General features: G+C 39.5%; 1 protein-coding gene across 2 annotated transcripts in view; it reads left to right on the top strand.

Moving 5' to 3' along the window:
• DOP1B (DOP1 leucine zipper like protein B) overlaps positions 1 to 19284 on the top strand; it is a 48744-nt gene that overhangs the window by 14132 nt on the left and 15328 nt on the right. The window contains exons 5-19 of one of the 2 annotated variants that reach the window (XM_065626949.1): positions 963 to 1152; positions 2340 to 2438; positions 3182 to 3305; positions 4034 to 4134; positions 4589 to 4703; positions 6654 to 6774; positions 8168 to 8287; positions 8885 to 8990; positions 9469 to 9660; positions 10508 to 11201; positions 12743 to 13011; positions 13781 to 13933; positions 14947 to 15047; positions 15737 to 15927; positions 17657 to 19268. In XM_065626949.1, the coding sequence (XP_065483021.1) occupies positions 963 to 1152; positions 2340 to 2438; positions 3182 to 3305; positions 4034 to 4134; positions 4589 to 4703; positions 6654 to 6774; positions 8168 to 8287; positions 8885 to 8990; positions 9469 to 9660; positions 10508 to 11201; positions 12743 to 13011; positions 13781 to 13933; positions 14947 to 15047; positions 15737 to 15927; positions 17657 to 19268 (4188 nt within the window). Of the gene's footprint in view, positions 1 to 962; positions 1153 to 2339; positions 2439 to 3181; positions 3306 to 4033; positions 4135 to 4588; positions 4704 to 6653; positions 6775 to 8167; positions 8288 to 8884; positions 8991 to 9468; positions 9661 to 10507; positions 11202 to 12742; positions 13012 to 13780; positions 13934 to 14946; positions 15048 to 15736; positions 15928 to 17653; positions 19269 to 19284 lie in introns of both variants that reach the window. The other variant, XM_065626948.1, reaches the window with a different exon arrangement.

The raw sequence follows: 19284 nt of genomic DNA, 5'->3' as shown, positions 1-19284 counted from the left end.
TATAGTTTTCTCTTTCCTACAGCACTAGTTGCTGGGGACTTGGGGGAGAAAGGGGATCCCTTGGAAGTAAATCTCCGTCTATCTAAAGCCTTTTTAGGGAGACCGAACTTATTTTGAAACTGACTAAATTTGAACTAGTGAGTTAATAGGAGGTACAGATTAACTTCCAGGTTCCAACTTCTGGTTTTATACCTTCTTTCTCTATTCTTGATGGCACTCTTATCCTCTTTGCCTTGAACAAAGAGGATCACAGGCAGGAACTGACCATATATTACACTGTGAAAGATTTATGCTAAAAATAATTTAATGTTCTTTTGTGAAATACAAAAATTACATGAGAGAGGCTTTTTTTTAGTTATCGTAATGATTCTGATGTAAGAAAGATAGATCAACATATCTTGTTGGAAGGTGTGTTATATTACTTTTAAATTCAGCTTTTTTTTTTTTTTCATTCAGTGACTTACAAATTGAGGCCATTGATTTATAAGTACAAATATGTAGGGTATCTTCCAGTTCCCAGACTGATGAAATTGACTTTCAGAGTCTAGCATCAGCTTAAATTATTTCAAATTCAGTATGGGACACCTCTCGCCACAAATATTTTGCAGTCAGAGCTACTGCATTATTTTGGTCAGAGCTTAATTTTTGCTGATATTTACCGGAGAAGTTTCCAAAGTATGCACAGAAACTTTGCTTCAATGAATATGCACAGCGACAAAGGATTGAGTGGGTTTTGATTTGCTTTGTACAATCAGATGCCGGCCATCATCATGTAAAAATGGTAATACTGATAGTACAAAGGTGAGGAAATTATGTAAATTATGTCAACTACAATACTAATTCTGTGAAATTAAATAAATTATGTCAACTACAGTACAAATTCTGTGTATAATTGTCTTTTTATGGTATAAAACTGAACTAATAAAAACGTGTTTTCTCATGTCAAATATGTTTCCATATAGAACAGATGCTCTGCTTGTGAAGCTCTCCTTACTGATGGGCCAAGAAGTGTTCTATGGAGCACTTTGGGGCAGTGTGCTGGTCAGCCCGTCCATCAGGCTGCCTGCTTCTCTTTTTGTTGTCAGTCATATCAACAGAGAGCTGTCTGGAAAACAGCAGAAGTACATGCTTGGCACCAATTATAACCTCACAGTAAGTTCATTACTCTCCTCATAGAAAAGTCTTGTCTACCGTAATACCAGCATACTAGCAGATTGTGCTTCCTCAGTATTAAATTAGAATTACATGCTCTTAAAAATATTTTTGGAGAGAGAGAAAGGGAAGGTGAAAGCTCCACACTTTGGAATTACTTAATATGGTTACGTCATGGGAGCATCTTCCCTGAAATGTGGCAGAGAATGGTAGAACCATAGAACAGTTTGGGTTGGAAGGGACCTTCAAAGGTCATCTAGTCCAATCACCCTCCCATGAGCAGGGACATCTTCAACTAGATCAGGTTGCTCAGAGCCCCGTCCAGCCTGGTCTTGAATGTCTCCAGGGATGGGGCATCTTCCACCTCTCTGGGCTATAGGCTGCAATAAGGTCTCCGTGGTGCCTTCTCCAAGCTGAACAACCCCAACTCTCTCAGCCTGTCCTCACAGCAGAGGTATTCCAGCCCTCTGATCACCTTGGTAGCCTCCTCTGGCCCCTCTCCAACAGATCCACGTCTTTCCTGTACTGAGGGCTCCAGAATCTCTCATACAGATTTTGGTTAGTCTGCAGAATGCAAGTCTTCTGAAGCTTCTGCAGTTTTTGACAATCAGCACTACATACAGCTTTTAAAGATTGACGCTGTTTCGAATCAGAAGATAAACCTGACATGTTTTCTCTACCTGTTCTCAATTTACATTTAAGGCTGAAGACCAGCTTTTCTATAATACAGTATATACAATGTTTAATGTGGATTTCTCGAAGTGTTTGCAGTCCTGAAAGGCTATTCTGAAATTTAGTATCTTTTTATTTTTTCAGAAAAATGGAAATCTTCAGTAGGTACTAATTTGCGTTAAACTTGAATTATGGAATAACTGTAATGCTAGTTAGAGTACTTTAATATCTGCATTTTGTGAGGCTTCACATTCTGTTTGATGGGTGGTGATGTCACACTGTGACATTCTGTATTATTACAAAACCAAGTATTTCGTAAATATTAAAGATTCTTTTAACAGTATTCCACAAAACCTTTTTTTTAACTCATTTTGAGGACAGGACTTAAATGTCTGAGTAATTATGCTCTTATTTAAAACTAAATTATTCACGTGTCCAAGTTTGCTTTCTTTTCTTGTCATTATTAACAGTGCTTGTAGTTTAAATGTTATCATTGTTGTCTTTTCCTTTTACAGATAAAGTCTTTGTGTGTAGCGGTATTGGATTCGAACGTCCTTGTGCAAAGAAACACTCTAGAAGTTATTCTCTTCTTCTTCCCATTTTACATAGCTTTGGTAAGAGGACTAACTTGGTACTGTCACAGCACACTTTGTGTGGAAGGTGTCTTCTGTGAAACCAATCCAGCTCCTACCTTTTTTATTGCCAAATGTCTGAATTTTGTACCTTCAAAATCAATGAACAGATTTTGCAGTTTCTTGTTCCCTCATCAATTGATAGTAGAGATGGCTGCTTCTCAGAATCCTTACAGCTAACTTGGTTTTACATCATCAAAATTCTTCAAATGAAGATGTGCTTTTGCAGTGAATATTGTGTGATATTTGGAATGTGCTTGAAGTATTCAGGCCTGAGAAACTACGTATGGAAAAAGATATTGAGCTCCTTTTTTAAGTAGGATTTCAGCATTTGGAACTGTCTGTGCTAAGCTAAGATACTTCTCTTGAAGACTAGGAAAGAAAATATTCCTTGAAACAGGAGCTGTTCCCTATTGTTTTCTAATTTACCTAGTAGTATAATCAGTATTTTGAAAGTAGCAAGTAATTTTAAGTCTAAAAGCATAATATAATGAAGAATTTAATATGTTTACCTTAACTGTAGCACTGTACCTTAAATATTAAAATGATGACAATTGCATCAGATTCCCTTCTTGAGATTTTTGGTATACAAAATATTTTGTTGGTGGTGGTTTGTTGCTTTTTTTTCCAAAACATTAATATTACCACTTAAAAAACCCCTCATTACCAGTTTGGCTTGTTTCAGTGTTCATAAACAGGTAAAGTGTCTTTGTTTTTCATCCTAGGACTGCAACGAAAGCCCTATTCTATTGCACAGGACTGATTTAGTCTATATTCTGTCAGCAGCTACACAGACATTGCTGAGGAGAGACATGTCACTTAATAGAAGATTATATGCATGGTTGCTAGGTACTGTACAGTATACAGTGATATTCAATATTCTGAATACCTAAGAGGAAAAAAATGAGTGCTTAAAAATGTATTATAAGACACTTTTGCCAGCAGTTAATGAATTATGATTAAATAAAGTGTTGTTTAGTTGCCATTTATTAAGTACCTGTTTAATAAACTTAAGCATTCATTTGGCAAACAGGTCTTCTCTTCAGAGGTGAATTCGTCTCACTGTCCTGAATCACAGGGTACCTGATGAGTTATTTCTGGTCCTGTCCATAATTCATTCTGAAGTGGTTCAGTGGACTGAAAGGATCAGGGCTCTACTTAACCTTGCTCTTCTGGAAGTAATGGTCTATTAATTCACATGTGGTCTTAATTGTCAAGGAGGGGCTATAAGTGAACTGTAGTTTCTCCTCATCTGCCTCCTTTTAACAGCATAAGAGGAGGCTAAAAGTGAGAGAACAAGAGCTGCAGCCGTGTAGTTGCATAAAGGCTGCCCTTGCTGTCCCTGTGTCTGGACCTGGCCTTGGTTTTGATTTGTGTTCAGTATAGCACAACTGGATGCCTCAAACTGCAATATGTGGGCCATCCTTGGGCAGTACATGTGTTATCTTCAAGCAAAGCGTTGAAATGACAAAAGTTAAAAATACAGTGTAGTTTCAATATTTGTATGAACAAGGTATGTGTAGTTCTCTGTACTGTAGTGTTCCTCTGTACTCCTGATGCTTCTGTTTATCTTGTAGGCTCTGATATTAAAGGTGGTACTTTTGCTCCAGACTCAACAACTTCTGAAGACCATGCTATTTATTTCTTTGGAAAATATTCTAAAGATCTTTTGGTTGAGGTTGGTGTTCATCATATACAGATTTATTTGTCATTGTTTTACATGTTAGCGCAAACTGCGTCTATAATTGTTCGCTGTGCCACTTCATTTGTCCTTCGCTTTCTGACCCTAAAGATTGCATTCTTTTGGTGGTTATATTTTATCTTACTGAATGCCTGCTGTGCTATATTTATCCCAATATTGTATGTGCTTGCAATACAAATGGAATCTAATGAAACCAAAGGGTAGCATCTTTGATGAACTACCTGAATTATTTAAAAATGCTTCTCTGAGTAAGATCAGCTCTTGAGTATAGATGATGAGAAGATGTCATCAATTTGTTTACCCTGTATGGAAAACTGAAGTTCAATTTTAGTTGGTACTAAAAAAAAATCAAATTTAGAAACACTCGAGGTCTTAATAAAACAGCAGTCTCTCTTCTATGTATAACATTTTGATGTTTTCTTTTTATTAGAGTTTGGTTGAAATTTTACATCAGAAATTCCCAGAGTCTGATACAGAGGAACAGCATCAAACTTATTTGAAACCCTTCCGCATCCTCATCAGTCTCCTTGACAAACCTGAAATAGGTAATGTTGCCTGTCGCTTCTGTTATGACTGCTAATGACTTACAACTTGCTGTCCTTTGCCTTTGACAGCAGGACTCAAGACAACACCCTGCACAATTCTGTATATGTGTGTGTTGTGCATTAGTGTGCACCTTGGACCTGGTTCAGAATGGTGCTCTGGAGCAAGCACCCGCTCCAGGTTATCTCTGGCTCTTCTGCATAGCACTCCACTGTGTGGCATGGACGTATCCTAGTGAGGGTAACACTCTGCCATGCCCAGAACTTCGATCTGAGGGGCCAGTTAAAAAGAACCACTTCTGCTCTACTCTCAATATTCTGCTCAATTCATTCCTTGGAGCGTATTCTCTAAAATAGTGTCAGGCCTGGTTTTGTTCTGTCTTATAAAGCAGCTTTATCTGGAAAACCACCAGTAGTGCTCTTGCCTGGGTTTGTTTCCCGTGCTCAGCTCTGCTTGCAGGCCTTCCTGCACGTTTGCATCAGACTCTTGTGACCATGTCGCACTTCCAGGCACTGTAGTCCCACAGGCAGCTAACCTGTGGTGGTACCACTGCCAAAGTGGGCAGTGCCACTTACCTGCAGGTGCTCCAGCTGGAAATAACCTGCTGTGGAAGTGTGGAGGCTGGGGTAACTCTGGCAGTGGTGCTGCCAGCTTGTGCTGGCCTGATGCTGCTGTGGGAGCTATAGCTTTAAACTTCATGACTGAGCTGTGAAGAATTTCCTCCTTTCCCCTGACTGTCACATGTCTGTCCTGTTGCATACATGAAGCTGCCAGCACCAGAAGGGTGAGGCTCTGCTGGCTCTTATTTTAAAGGGCAACTTCTCTTTTCTGTATCAGAAAATTAGGCCAGTGACTTGACAGATTTTTAGGATGTAATAATACCCTGTAAGAACCATGTACAGATAGATCTTTGAAATTATATTCTGTGAATCTGACAGGTATGAGAAGCCTATGGACTGGTTAACTGGTATTTCTAAGAAGCTAATAGAGTCTTAACGACTGTATCCCAAAGTGTTGTTCTATGTATTATCCTGGGTGCAAGAGGGATGGTAAAATTTATGACGTCTGTAGACTTACAATAAAACTAATGTACTGAGACTAAACAACTCAAGTGGCAGCTGGTTTTGCAGGCTGCTGTATTTAGTAAGCTTATGCTCTTTCATAGGTCAGGAAAGTCCGTTTAAGCACTTTTTGTGTCAAAGAATTATCAAAGCAATGCCAAGAAAAATGAGGATTATATATTGTTTATCTAATAACTTCTTCCTAACTTCTACCTAACTTCTACCTAACTAACTTCTACCTAACTAACTTCTACCTAACTAACTTCTACCTAACTAACTTCTACCTAACTAACTTCTACCTAACTAACTTCTACCTAACTAACTTCTTCCTAACTAACTTCTTCCTAACTTCTTCCTAACTAACTTCTTCTCAGTGAGGGTGACGGAACACTGGAACAGGCTGCCCAGGGAGGTTGTGGATTCTCCTTCTCTGGAGACATTCAAAACCCGCCTGGACGCCTTCCTGTGTAACCTCATCTAGGTGTTCCTGCCCTGGCAGGCAGATTGGACTAGATGATCTTTCGAGGTCCCTTCCAATCCCTAACATTCTGTGATTCTGTGATTCTATAATAAATGAATGCTACCTTAGTAGAAGCAGTTGTTAGTCTGCTTATAAGACAGTGGTGCTAATGTTTCCTTCTGCTGGTTTTTAGCTGGTTTGTGGTTTGTTTATTATTATTATTATTATTATTGAAAAAATCTACATATTTAATTTTATTTTAACTGGAAAATCTGACATTTTTAAAAGTCACATAGGCATTTTCTTCTTACTTGTGTGTTCATGTTTTTTTAGTCTAGCTACCCCTAATTTAATTCTATACAAGTTTGTAACTGAGCTGCCTAACAACCACTTTGATGCAACTACTAGGTTATTTTTTCCTTCAATTGTAGGGCCACAGGTTGTTGGGGATCTGTTCCTTGAAGTTATGAGAGCCTTTTATTCCTACTGCAGAGATGCGCTTGGTTCTGATCTCAAACTCAGCTACAATCAAAGTGGCAACATACTTGCAAGGTATAACTACAGCTTTTCAACTATTAACTGAAACTGTATCATTTATATTAAGCTAACTTACTGAAAGCTAACCAATTTAAGGTCACTTTTAACAAATCATAGAATCATTTAGGTTGAAAATGGCCTTTAAGATTATCAAGTCCAACCATAAACCTAATACTGCCAAGTACACCTCTAAACCATGTCCCTGAGGACCACATCTACACATCTTTTAGACAGCTCCAGGGATTCAACCAGTGACTCAACCACTTCCCTGGGCAGCCTGTTACAATGCTTGATAACCCTTTCCGTGAAGAAATATTTCCTAATATCCAATCTAAACCTCCCCTGGTGCAACTTGAGGCTGTTTCCTCTTGTCCTGGCACTTGTTACTTGAAAGAAGAGACCAACGCCCTCCATGCTACAACCTCCTTTCAGGTAGTTGCAGAGGGCGATAAGGTCTCCCCTCAGCCTCCTTTTCTCCAGGCTGAACAGCCCCAGTTCCCTCAGCTGCTCCTCCTCAGATTTGTGCTCCAGACCCCTCACCAGCTTCGTTGCCCTTCTCTGAACTCTCTCCAGCTCCTCAATGTATTTTGTGTAGTGAGGGGCCGAAAACTGAACACAGGATGTGAGGTGCAGCCTCACCAGTGCCCAGTACAGTGGCACAGTCACTGCCCTAGTCCTGCTGGCCACGCTATTGCTGATACAAGCCAGGATGCTGTTGGCCTGTTTGGCCACCTGGGCACACTGCTGGCTCATGTTCAGCTGCTGTTGACCAACACCCCCAGGTCCTTTTCCACCAGGCAGTTTTCCAGCCACTCTTCCCCAAGCCTGTAGCGCTGCCTGGGGTTGTTGTGACCCAAATGTAGGACCTGGCAGTTGGCCTTGTTGGACCTCATACAATTGGCCTCAGTCCATCAATCCAGCCTGTCCAGATCCCTCTGTATGGCCTTCCTGCCCTCCAGGAGATCAACATTCCCACCTAGCTTGGTGTTCTCTGCAGACTTACTGAGGGAAAGTGACCTGTATGTGCGATGAGATTTTTCTATGACTTTTCCTCCATGTATGCTTGATTTCTCTTTAATTAGCAGAGAAGAAAATTAAGTACACTGCCTATGATTGATGTTGATTAAATCCAGTTATACTGGCCAAGAATCAATCTGATGACAGAACTCTTAGCCTTTTGATTTTCAAAGTTGAAGGCTTGATTTCACCAAGGAGAAATTTTCTCAAACTCTAGCTATTCTGGAATTACTTAGTCCTGGGTTTAAAACTATCAATGTATTTTAGCTTGTAGAGAAAAGGGAAAAAGATTTTACAACTCATCAGCTAATACTGAGATGTGCCTGCTCCTAGAAACTTCACTAACATCTGTTTCTTTTTTTTTTTTCCTTTTTTTTTCCCTTTCACACAGTGCAATCAAAGAGAACAAAAATGCTTCAGAAATTGTCAAAACAGTCAATTTGTTGATCACATCCTTAAGCACGGATTTTCTTTGGGATTACATGACCAAATGTTTTGAAGATTGTTTCAGGTGTTTATGTTGTCAAACACTAGTACTTCTCTTAAAAATGCCACTTAAGAGCTATCTGTGTAAGGTAGTAAAGTTTACTGAAACATTTAAATTCTAGAAGGGACATAATGTGTGTTAGAATCAGGCAGATATGTAAGTTGCATCCTAAAATAATTCAAGGAGGCAAACAGCTAAACTATTAGATGGAAACTTGCAACATGAAAACCAAATAAATTACTTTCAAAATGACACCTGAAGAAGGAAGAGGTTTGGGAGGGGAAGTGGAGATGTCTTCCTTAGAAGAACAAGTGGTTTTTGAAGAAAAATAGATATATCTATCTTTTTATCTTTCTAAGATTTAAGATTGTACTTTAAGTAGTAAGATTATGTATGGAGATTCAATCTGAAAATTAGGAGCTCTTTAGCATCCCACATGCAAGCTACAATTTAGGTGGTTTTGACAGAATGTTCTATCCTGCTGTATTAGAAGTCCCATTTTACTTTGCTTCGGAAGTCCTAGCTGTTCAGTATTTTGTGCTGGTTTTAATGAAGCCTTTTTGTGATAACAAGAATTTTGACAGGAAAAGAGCTTACAAAATAATGTTTCTCTCAATCCAGAAACAAATCCACACAGATGAGATATCCTCTTGAAAATATTAGCACTCCTCCTACAATTTCAGAGCTCTGCACACTATTGGTGTTTCTTCTTGACGTGATTCCTTTGGTAAGGCAACCTGAAGTTAACTGCTTCAAAGTCTTAAGGAACTTAAAATCAAATAATTCATCTTATGGTTACCTAAAATGAAAATAGGCAAATTGACATGTGCGCATATGCTTGCTATATCCTGCAAAGTATAGTCTTATGTGCTGACTTATATATGACTGCCTGTGCTATTGCCTAGCAAAATAAAAATTGTTTGCATTTTAAAATGCAGTGATTCTATCAAAGGAATGAAGAAGTGTACCTTTTGCTTCTTGGGTAAATAATTTCCTGGGATTTTTTGGTCTCTTGGTAGCTGGCTGACTATCATAAGCTTTTTAGGATGTGAATCAGTGTTCATCATGTAGAATGGAGAAAGGAGGAATAGCACTGAAGCAAGTTTGTACAGCTTAACCATTCATGAACTGACTTTATCAATTATTGATCAGTGTTGCTAGATGAATGAATAATAATATATGATAACTATTTTAATTTATTTTAGGAACTCTACTCTGAAGTGCAGACTCAGTATCTTCCACAGATGCTCAGTTATATGGTACAGTCTCTTCTGGAAAACATGGAAGTATTAGGTTTACCAGAACTCACTCATGCCTTAAAGACCTGTTTTAAGGTACTTAGCAAAGTGCAAATGCCTCCCTCCTATTTGGACATTGAGACAGGAAGTGGAAGTGGGGTAAGTGTTTTTCAACTACTCATAGACATTTAAAATTGTTAGTGACATAACTTATTTTAAAATGGTAATTCTCGTAACTTTAACCTAGATGATAACTGCATCATTAAAGATTTTTGAAACTTATCTTCCTTGGCCCCTTCCAGAGCCCTCTGATGCCTTGTTATTCTTATGAGTATTCAGTTCTGACTTGTTTGAATTATTTGTGACAGTGAAGGAGTATAGTCTTCTCTGAAACTGGAGCTATAATCCTACCTCCTGAGAAGAACCTGATCTTAATGGTTTTGAAAAGCACTCAGCATCATGCAGTTGCCAAAGACTTGGGTTACCAAATCAAGCCCAGCTTTACAGCTGAATAGGTCTGCAAGGCTTTCAATTAACATTTTAGTTTAACACAATGTGGTATTATTTGTGTGCAGGAGACCATGACAGGAAACGAGGAGTAGATGACATAAAGCAGTCACACAAGCACAGCCTGCCAAAGTTTTGCTGTAGAACAAATATGTGCATTTGACTAGAAATAATCCAACATAAGTAATACTATTCTAGTGGTGAATTGATTTTAAGGAAACATTTCCTTTTGCTAAGTATCTGTGGCTATGGATCTGTGGGTGTTTGAGGAGTCAATGCGTGGGGATTATATAAACATTTGTTAAGTTTTAAATGCAATTGAATTGAACTGCTTACAAATAACTGTCTCATGATTTTGTAAAAGTAAGCTGTTATCTGGAAATTGCAGATACGAGAGTTTTTTTCTGTCGTAGCTGTTCCCTCGTGCCTGCCACAGTTCTCCATAGTTTAAAATGATCTACGCAGTGCCACATTAACCACATTAACATTCCTGTTTTAGAGCCCAGTGAAAAAGGAAAATGTGGACATAACCTCGGAGACTCAGTCTGTGCTGCAGGAGGAGGATGAGACTCCATTCCCTCCCCTGAAGTCAGAAGACAGTGGCATCGGTCTAAGTGCTTCCTCCCCGGAGCTCTCTCAGCACTTGAGGATGCCAACTGTGACCCTTGAGAGAGATGATGTCTGGAAGAAAGGGGGGAGCATTCAGAAGACTTTGTATTGCATCCAAGAGCTGATTGCCAAGTTTTCCAGTAAATACATCTTTGGGGTGCAATTTCAAAAAACAAGTAATGAAAGCATGTCAGCAATGAATCTGAGTGGAAAAGAGAAAAAAGAGAATGGCTACAGATTACCTGCAAGTGCTAGCAAGAAAAAGAGCCCATGGGATGCAAAGCAAATCACTGTACCTCAATTTAAACAAATGCTTTCAGACTTATTCTCAGTTCGAGGGTCAGCATTCAAGAACAAGGGTTCTAATTCTCTTCCTTCTGACTGCAACTCTAGTAATAAAAAAGAAAAGGAGGAAGAAGAGTGGGACTTAGAACAAGTGATGCTTGTCTTGGGACCCCTTAGAGGTGACTGCAAGGAAGCTTTCTCTGCCGCTTGTCACCTTTTGTTGGATTGTACCACATTCCCAGTCTATCTATCGGAGGACGAGATGGAACAGTTGTATCTCTCTCTGTTTCAGGTTCCTGGTAAGAAAAGATTCCTTTACTGGGCAACTTGAGTATTTGAGGATACAAATAGCAGTGTGAGCTTGGCTCTTTGCAAGACATGTGACCATGGCCAGTAGCAATACCTTTTGACAGGGCTAAAGGCAAGTTACATGTGAATTAAAGATTTACTTACATCAGTATGTGTTTTGTGTCTTGCAGCTGAAGGACTATTTTTACCAAGCTTTTAAAATTCACATTCTTCTGAAAGCTTTCACTACAAAACTTGTAGCTGAAAGGATGAAAAGACCTAGCCTGTAAAGCCTTGTGTCATGGTTCAGCATTTTCACAAAATCCATCTCCCTCCTTCTATGTCCTGTGTCCTGCTCTCCCCCAACCACCAAAAGAAAAAAGGGTGTGTTAGAGGAAGGTGGGTGTAGATGGGAAACTGGGGCTCTAAACCATAACAGAAGCAACAACAGCTCTTTCCCTAACCTTCAGAATTCAAAGGAGTCCAAAGCTAACACATAACAATAACCTTGTATAATTAGGGAGCCTGTTTGTTCTGGGAATTCAAGTTCATTAGCTTTAGCAGGAGCAATTATTGGCCTGAAGGCTAGTTGACAAGGTACATTTGTAATGAATGGAGAAGTGGGAAACTGGAAAATCAGATTCTCTTCCTCACTTCACTATGAATTTCTGCTGTCTTCCTTAGAAAAGGGATATGCCTGTCATCTACATGGGTGAGCTGTCTGGACACTTTTGTATATTTGCAGTGCCTTCCATGTGGTCAGCAATGTAGTTGAACTTAGAAGGTTTGCTTTCATAATTGTGTTTCCTTGGAATATCATCCTAGGATTGTAGAAGCTTGTTTTCAAAATTCTTTTCAACTGCACATCCTGAGGAATACAGAAAGTTTTAAAGCAAAAAGGAAAGGACCTCTAATAATGAAGGTCTGGGTTGAATGTGATAGCTAAGTTGTCTGATGTGGAGAAAGAAGAGTGGTCATTTTGTTGTGGTAGTACAGCAGTTAAAACATTTGGTTTTGAAGCCAGAGGTGTGAACTTGTACTTCAGCCCATCTCCAGTCAAGCCTTAATAAAACTTCATCTGATTATTCACTCAGGAGAGGCAAAGATAACTTGACTTGATGTTAGCCATATCAGTTCTTTGTGTGCTTCATGGTTTCTGAAAAAATACAACTCGATGCTACCCGAAAGAGCATCTTTGGATCAGCAGACCTCTCTTGTTGTTTTTGACAATGACAGCTGGAAAACAGCAGCTATAAAAACTAGTTGTGAATAAACATAAACTGGAAAGCAGAAATCCACTAGTTACTGGGGTCCTGCAAGAACTTTCTACTGGGGGAAATAGGGAAAAGAATATAACTTGCTTTGAAACAGAATATAATTTGCTCTGAAACAAGTCCTTTCTGAAGTAAGGGACTTGATGATAGCGTGACAGTTGGATTTGGGCAGTCATTTTAGTCTCTTGGTCCTGTAAGCTTGATTGAAGAATTCTTGGAAAAATGACCATAACCTTGAGATTATTCAAAAACTTTTTTCTCTTTTATCTTCTGAGAAGGTTGTGATGCCAGCTTCCCTCTGTGGCTGAAGTCCTTAATGACAATATGCTGTTGTGTGAATGACTGCTACGTTCAAAACGTGTCCATCTTCACGCTGCTGGAGGTGATCAACCATTCCCAGTCCCTGGCACTTGTGATAGAAGACAGAATGAAGCGGTACAAAGTGTCTGGCCACAACCCTTTCTTTGGAAAGCTACAAATGGTCACCCTTCCGCCCATCGCTCCTGGAGTTCTAAGGATCATCTCAGAGAAAACAGATTTCTACCAGGTGTCAATTTTGTTTTTCTTTTTTTACTGCCCAACTACACTGAACCTCTAAGGATGGGGTGGGAAAGCAAACGTTATTTGCATGGATGTTTGGGGACAGCAGGTTTGTGTTACACTGCCATTTTTTGCTTCCACAATCATTTGAAAGCAATTGCATTCTTCTTCATGTTCTTCTCAACAGGATGTTAAAAAATGGAAGGTTATTTTCAAATTTCTACTTGGTTTTATGCCCAAATTCTTGGGGGGTAGGTATAGTTGATTTCTGATTTGAAGGGTTTGGTTTCTTTAGCTTGAAAACTACACTTAGAAGTTTGATACCCCTCTAAGTTTTCAGATAAGAGAAAATGTTAATGGGTGAATAATAATGAAAACATCTTGTACTCCTTGTTCTGTGTATATATATTTCAAAGCTGTTTTCCTTTTTCTGACCATTTATTGATATTAGTGTTAGTATGAGGGTTGGTTCCAAGATATTTTTCTCAGTTACTGGGTTTCCAATTGCTGTGCCTGTCACATGTACAATCTGCTAATTTTTGACCCAGAAAATAGAAGCAGAAATGCTTTTCTTAACTTCTAGGCACATACATTTTTATTATCTGTCCTAGTAGGATAGGAAAGTTGCATGCCTTTAGGTCTGAGTGTGACTTAAATTCTTGCTCTTTGCAAGAACTGAGATGATTTGGAAATCCCTTTTGGTAATAGAGGGCATTTATGCAAGTCAGGGAAGAAATGGCATGTAATAATAATAAATTGTTGTTATTTTTCCCTAGAGAGTAGCCTGTGTGCTCTGGAATCAGCTGAACAAAGAGACACGGGAGCATCATATTGCCTGTGTAGAACTGTTCTACAGGCTGCACTGCTTGGCACCATCAGCAAACATCTGTGAAGACATCATCTGCCATGCACTTTTGGATCGTGATAAAGTAAGTCCTGTATTCAGTGAAGCCCCTTCAGCACTTCAGAGTTTTCCAGTGCTTCCCAGACTGCCTTCAGTTCCCTTCCACCTCATGTCTTCACTCCCATGGTCTCTTTGTCTTCCAAGAGTCTGACAGACTCTGTCCACGTCTTTACAGTCCCTGGGATTTATTAATCACGGGAATACAGCTAAACTTAATCTCTGGATACAAGCTGTATCAGTCAATGCTGGACCTTTATTAGTCTCAGCCCAAATCATACACTATCTAAAAACTTGCAGTTTTTGTCAGTATTTCCAAACTGACCCAGCTCCACCAATAACTCTAAAATAATTTTGTAAACTTCATATTCCAACAAAAGGCTTTATTACCTTGTTAAGTGTATGTCAACAGAATGTTGACCCCGTGTCCACCTTAGTATTTAGATCTCATAGTAAGTTATATTTTAAGTGAGCCAATTATTAATTATTTTACTTCTCTAGTTTAATCACAGAACAGTTGTTTATTAACTTACAGTATATTTGTGAGAAGTGCCTTGCACAATAAAACTTAAAATAGCCACCCTCAGTCTTCAGCATTGTTTTCATATCTTTGCTCTTTCAATTTTTAACTTACAAGCTTGAAAATCTTTTAAAAGCTTTCAAACAGAATTACCAATAATAAACACTACCTGATATACCAATGTCTCCCCATTTGTCATCCAACTTTTAAACCACCCTAACGACAAACCAAGACTAAAATATTTATACGCAAGAGCCCTGAAATACATTTTTGATGTATTGACATGTCTTTTTTTGCTCCTAGAAACACTGTGGCTGTTAAGTTTTGATTGTGTATTCATGGATATATGGCATTTTGGTTTAGTCTATTGCAAAATAGAAAAGTGCTCTCAAACTACCTGAGAAGGATTAGCAGTCATCTGCAAAGTAACTGTTGTTCTGCTAGAGGTTTAAAAACCAGTAAAACCTTACTCTGAGATAAATGATGCAAAAAATATGTATTTGTCTTGTTTCCTTGCCAAGGGGACAAGGCTGGAAGCACTGTTCAGATTCTCCGTCATGTGGCATCTGACCAGAGAGATCCAAGGCAGCAGAGTGACTTCTCACAATCGGTCGTTTGATAGGTATTTTCCATTTCCACTGGCTTAGACTTACATTTATATATTTAACTATATCATGCATGTTCTGTTCTTTTTTCTGAGGTGGGAAAAAGTACTCTGTACAGAGAACAAAAAATGAGCAAAAGGAAGATCTTCAACTTTCTTCCACTATTACCTTCACAAAGCACTCTGTGTGCATGGTGCACTTTCTTGTGCGAAGGAACTTTCTGTAAAAATAAAAAGAGCTTCATATATGAAGAGTAGCTTGCAGACAAGTTTCTACATAGCAGACATTTTTTCTCTCTGAGTGGGTCAGATTTTTTGCCCAAGAAAATAGAACCAGCTGTTAATACTTGTGGAAAAAACAAAAACACAACTTATTTTAGTTTTACTTCCTATTTATGAGATCATAACCTTTGCATAAAATGAGACAAAAGCATTAACAGTCTTTCTAAATAAATACGTGAAAGAACTTAAAATATGCAGCTCTACTAGAGTGTGAGTATATGTATGGCCTTGCTTCTACAAACACATGTGTACTTGACCTCAACTCAGGAAAATGTGCATGATCAAGCTGCTGTTAGCAGACATGAGCCACTGGCTGGTGCCTACTTGAACATGCACTGTGTCTGTTCCCTGCCACTATTTGGTAGTTTGCATTAACTTTTGTAGGAATTTCAATTGTACTTCTTCGTTCTGATTTCTCCACTCAGGTCTCTGTTTGTGGTACTGGACAGCCTCAATTGTTCAGATGGCGCAATTGGTGCTGCAGCACAGGGCTGGCTGATCCGTGCCCTTTCACTTAATGATGTTGCACGGATTCTTGAACCAGTCCTGCTGCTGCTGCTTCATCCAAAGACACAGCGCACGTCCATCCACTACATCAAACAGAAAAATTCAGCAGGTAAAACTGTTGTTGGACTGAAACTGTAAGTGCTAACATAGCATTGCATACTCCTGAGCACCTACTGAAGGTAGTCTCTGAAGTGCAATGGCATCCTATTACCCTGAGTTGTCTTGTATCAGTTCCATAGATTCCTCCTCATCCAAGTATCTCTAGTAATGCCTAAAACAGGGTTCAGGAGTAAGTCATGCTCATTGAAGGCCTAATGAGCATTTCTATTGTGGTGGCTGCACCTACTTTGTTGGTTTGGATTGCTCCCTGCTTTGCTCTGAGATCTTGTCCCACACTTCTCGTTGCCATTCCTAGATGATCCACACTGCATGTGTGTTCATTGTTCACAGTATCCCTTCTCAAGCAAAACTTGGTCTGCAACCAAATGAAATCCAGGAGCAGTTTGGTGACTACGTCAGTCCAGGAACTGTCCCAGTAGGCAGGATGGACAGGCAGATCTTACTCTCTCTGCCCAGTCTTACCCTAGCACACCATGCACCCTCATACCAGGTTTCTTTATTTGGAATCATGTTAAACTAATCATACAGGTTGTGAGGAACATTTTAGGGAGATCTCGCTGTTTAGGGCACAACACACACACACACACAAAACTAATTCTGCTAACTTCTAAAAATTAAAATGGCTTTGCCCAAAGAATATCCATCTTGATTCAAGAGGAGAGCTGAGCCTTTGTGGCATAAGTCTTGAGGTATCCCAGAGCTAGGATGTAGAAGCAAAGAGAGATGTTTGGAATTGAAGATGACCTGCAGCCACCCAAGTTTAGGAATGTGGCAGGTAGTCTTTACCTTGGCAGGATAAATTTGACAGCTGGAAGATGTCCATTTTAAGACCTGTAATGAGAACCATTGTGAACCACATACGATCTGTCAAATGTGGAATAGACGAGTGTGACAGAGATCTGTGGGGAGCAGCTGAGGAAGACTGAGACAGGTACGGAGCCAGGGTTCACTCCAAGTGTGGAGTCCTGCAGAGGCTGACAGGAAGGTCTGTTCAGGTTTGGGATTGCTGGGAAGTCTGTTTGGATTTGGGATTGCTGGAAGTGGTATGGATATGATACAATGCAACATTTGGCCCAAGAAGCCAAGGATTTTTCCTGGAGGAATCCAAGAAGACAGTGGACAAGTGTCTGGTGCTTTTGTATGAAGAAAATTCTGTGTCACCTGTCTGTCTCATTACTGTTAACTTAGCTGTTGGCTCGCGTAATTGTTTTTCTGTCTTGATTGCCAAATAGTTATGTGGCAGACATTTATAGCATCCAAAGGGACCTGTTTATTATATGCTATACAAACACAGAGCTAATATATTCCTTTCTTGTTCCACAGCATGTAATCAAGGAAAACATTAGCTCTTTAAAAAAAAAAATCCTTGTTTGCTATCCTTTGCATTTCCCTCCTGATCTCAACAAACATGTTGTGCTCAGGAAGCATAAAAAAGTTTCACATCTAGGGAATCACAGCATAAGAGAAACAGCATGTGCTTTTTGGTTTTATCCTATTATCTTGTGCTTACAGTAGGTTAGAACTGCTTTACCACTTAAAAAAAAGATAATTCATGCCTTAATCTAGCTTTTTTTTAGCTCTAGTTATTACAATTAATAGTAGACTAGAGCAGAGTATTCTTTTAACCTTTTTTTTTTCCTAGGAATTTTATTCAATCTGTTGTGTGAAATGGATAAATACATGCTCTTTTTGATAAAAAATAATTTTTTTTTCAGCAGATATACGTGATTGGCTTTGCAAGAAAAAGCCCTCTTTGAAAGAGTCTGGCATCTCTGAGAGCAATTCTGAGGAAAACCTTCCATTGAGCCAGTTTACTACTGTGGATAGAGAAGCAATTTGGGCAGAAGTGGAAAAAGATCCAGAGAAGCTGGAGTTGAAAACTGAACAGTCTGAAAACAATGGCTCTTCTAATCCAGTAACTTCACATGAAGCAGATGGTGATGAAGATAATAGTGAGCACACAGAATCAGCAGACACCAGCACAGGCCATGACAGTGAAAATACGTCCTCTTTTTCTCCTTCTCTGGAGCTGCAAGAAGTGAGCAATGAAGACAATGACAGTGCTGCAACTGATGGCAAAGAGACCATTAGCCATGTGAGGTCTCTCAATGCATTTCTTCCTGAAAGTTCCAAATCCAGTGTAGCCCTAAACCTTGTGCGTGCTGACTCTGAGAGGACTCAAGCATCAGAGTCTCTGTCAAGTGATGAAGAGGTGGACTTGGAGCTCCAGGAAATTACCCATTCTAGGTTGCTCAAGCAGCAGAAGGAAAAACAGGAGATGATTGAGGCTTTATTCAAACACATGCTCTTATATTTGCAGCCTTATGATTCCAAGAGAGTATTGTATGCTTTTTCTGTTCTGGAGGCAGTGCTTAAAACAAACCCTAAAGAATTTATTGAAGCTGTAGCTAGTACAAGCATGGATACCAGTTCCACAGCACATTTGAATCTTATTTACAATCTCTTAGCTCGCCATCAGGAAGCTCTTGTAGGGCAGAGTTTTTATGGCAAGCTTCAGACTCAGTCCCCAACCATGTACCCCCATTCTCTTCTAATAGAATTGCTCACTTACCTCTGTCTCAGTTTTCTGCGGTCATATTATCCATGCTACTTGAAGGTCACACACAGAGACGTGCTTGGCAACAGAGACGTTCAGGTGAAAAGTGTGGAAGTCCTGATTAGAGTGATGAGCCAGCTAGCTACCATGGCAAAGGCAGCAGAGAGTAAGAATGTAGAGTTCATACGCAATTTGCTAGGAAGATGCAAAATTCAAGAGTTTGTTCTTCTTTCTTTGTCTGCATCTATGTATACAAGTCAGAAACGGTATGAACTGCTCATGGCAGATGGAATTAATAATGTTCCTGATGAGGAACTCTTTGAAGAGAGCGTCATCAATTTTGGGCAAGATCAAATATGGAGCGAACACCCACTCCAGATTGAGCTGCTAAAGCTCTTGCAGGTATTGATTGTCTTGGAGCACCATCTTGGACAGACTCGTGAGGAGCAGGAGAATCAGCCAGACCTCTCCAAGGAATGGCACCAGGCTCTTAATTTCCAGCAGGCTATCGGTGCAATGCAGTATGTCTATCCACACCCAATAACTTCACAGGGATTGTTTGTCTCTGCTGTGGTTAGAGGTTTGCAACCAGAGTATGGCTACGGGATGCATCCCACTTGGGTAGGCTTAGTCACATGTTCCCTGCCCTATTTTGGGAAGTCTTTAGGCTGGACTGTGGCACCATTTGTTGTACAGATATGTAAAAACCTGGATGATCTTGTCAAACAGTATGAAAATGAAGCTGTGAAGACATCTGCAAAAACGTCTGCAAGGTAAGAGTCTGCAGTG

The sequence above is a fragment of the Caloenas nicobarica genome, chromosome 1, assembly GCF_036013445.1.
Source record: "Caloenas nicobarica isolate bCalNic1 chromosome 1, bCalNic1.hap1, whole genome shotgun sequence".
NCBI lineage: Eukaryota > Metazoa > Chordata > Aves > Columbiformes > Columbidae > Caloenas > Caloenas nicobarica.
The sequence above is the reverse complement of the archived record's forward strand: the minus strand, read 5'-3'. Positions and strand labels throughout refer to the sequence as shown.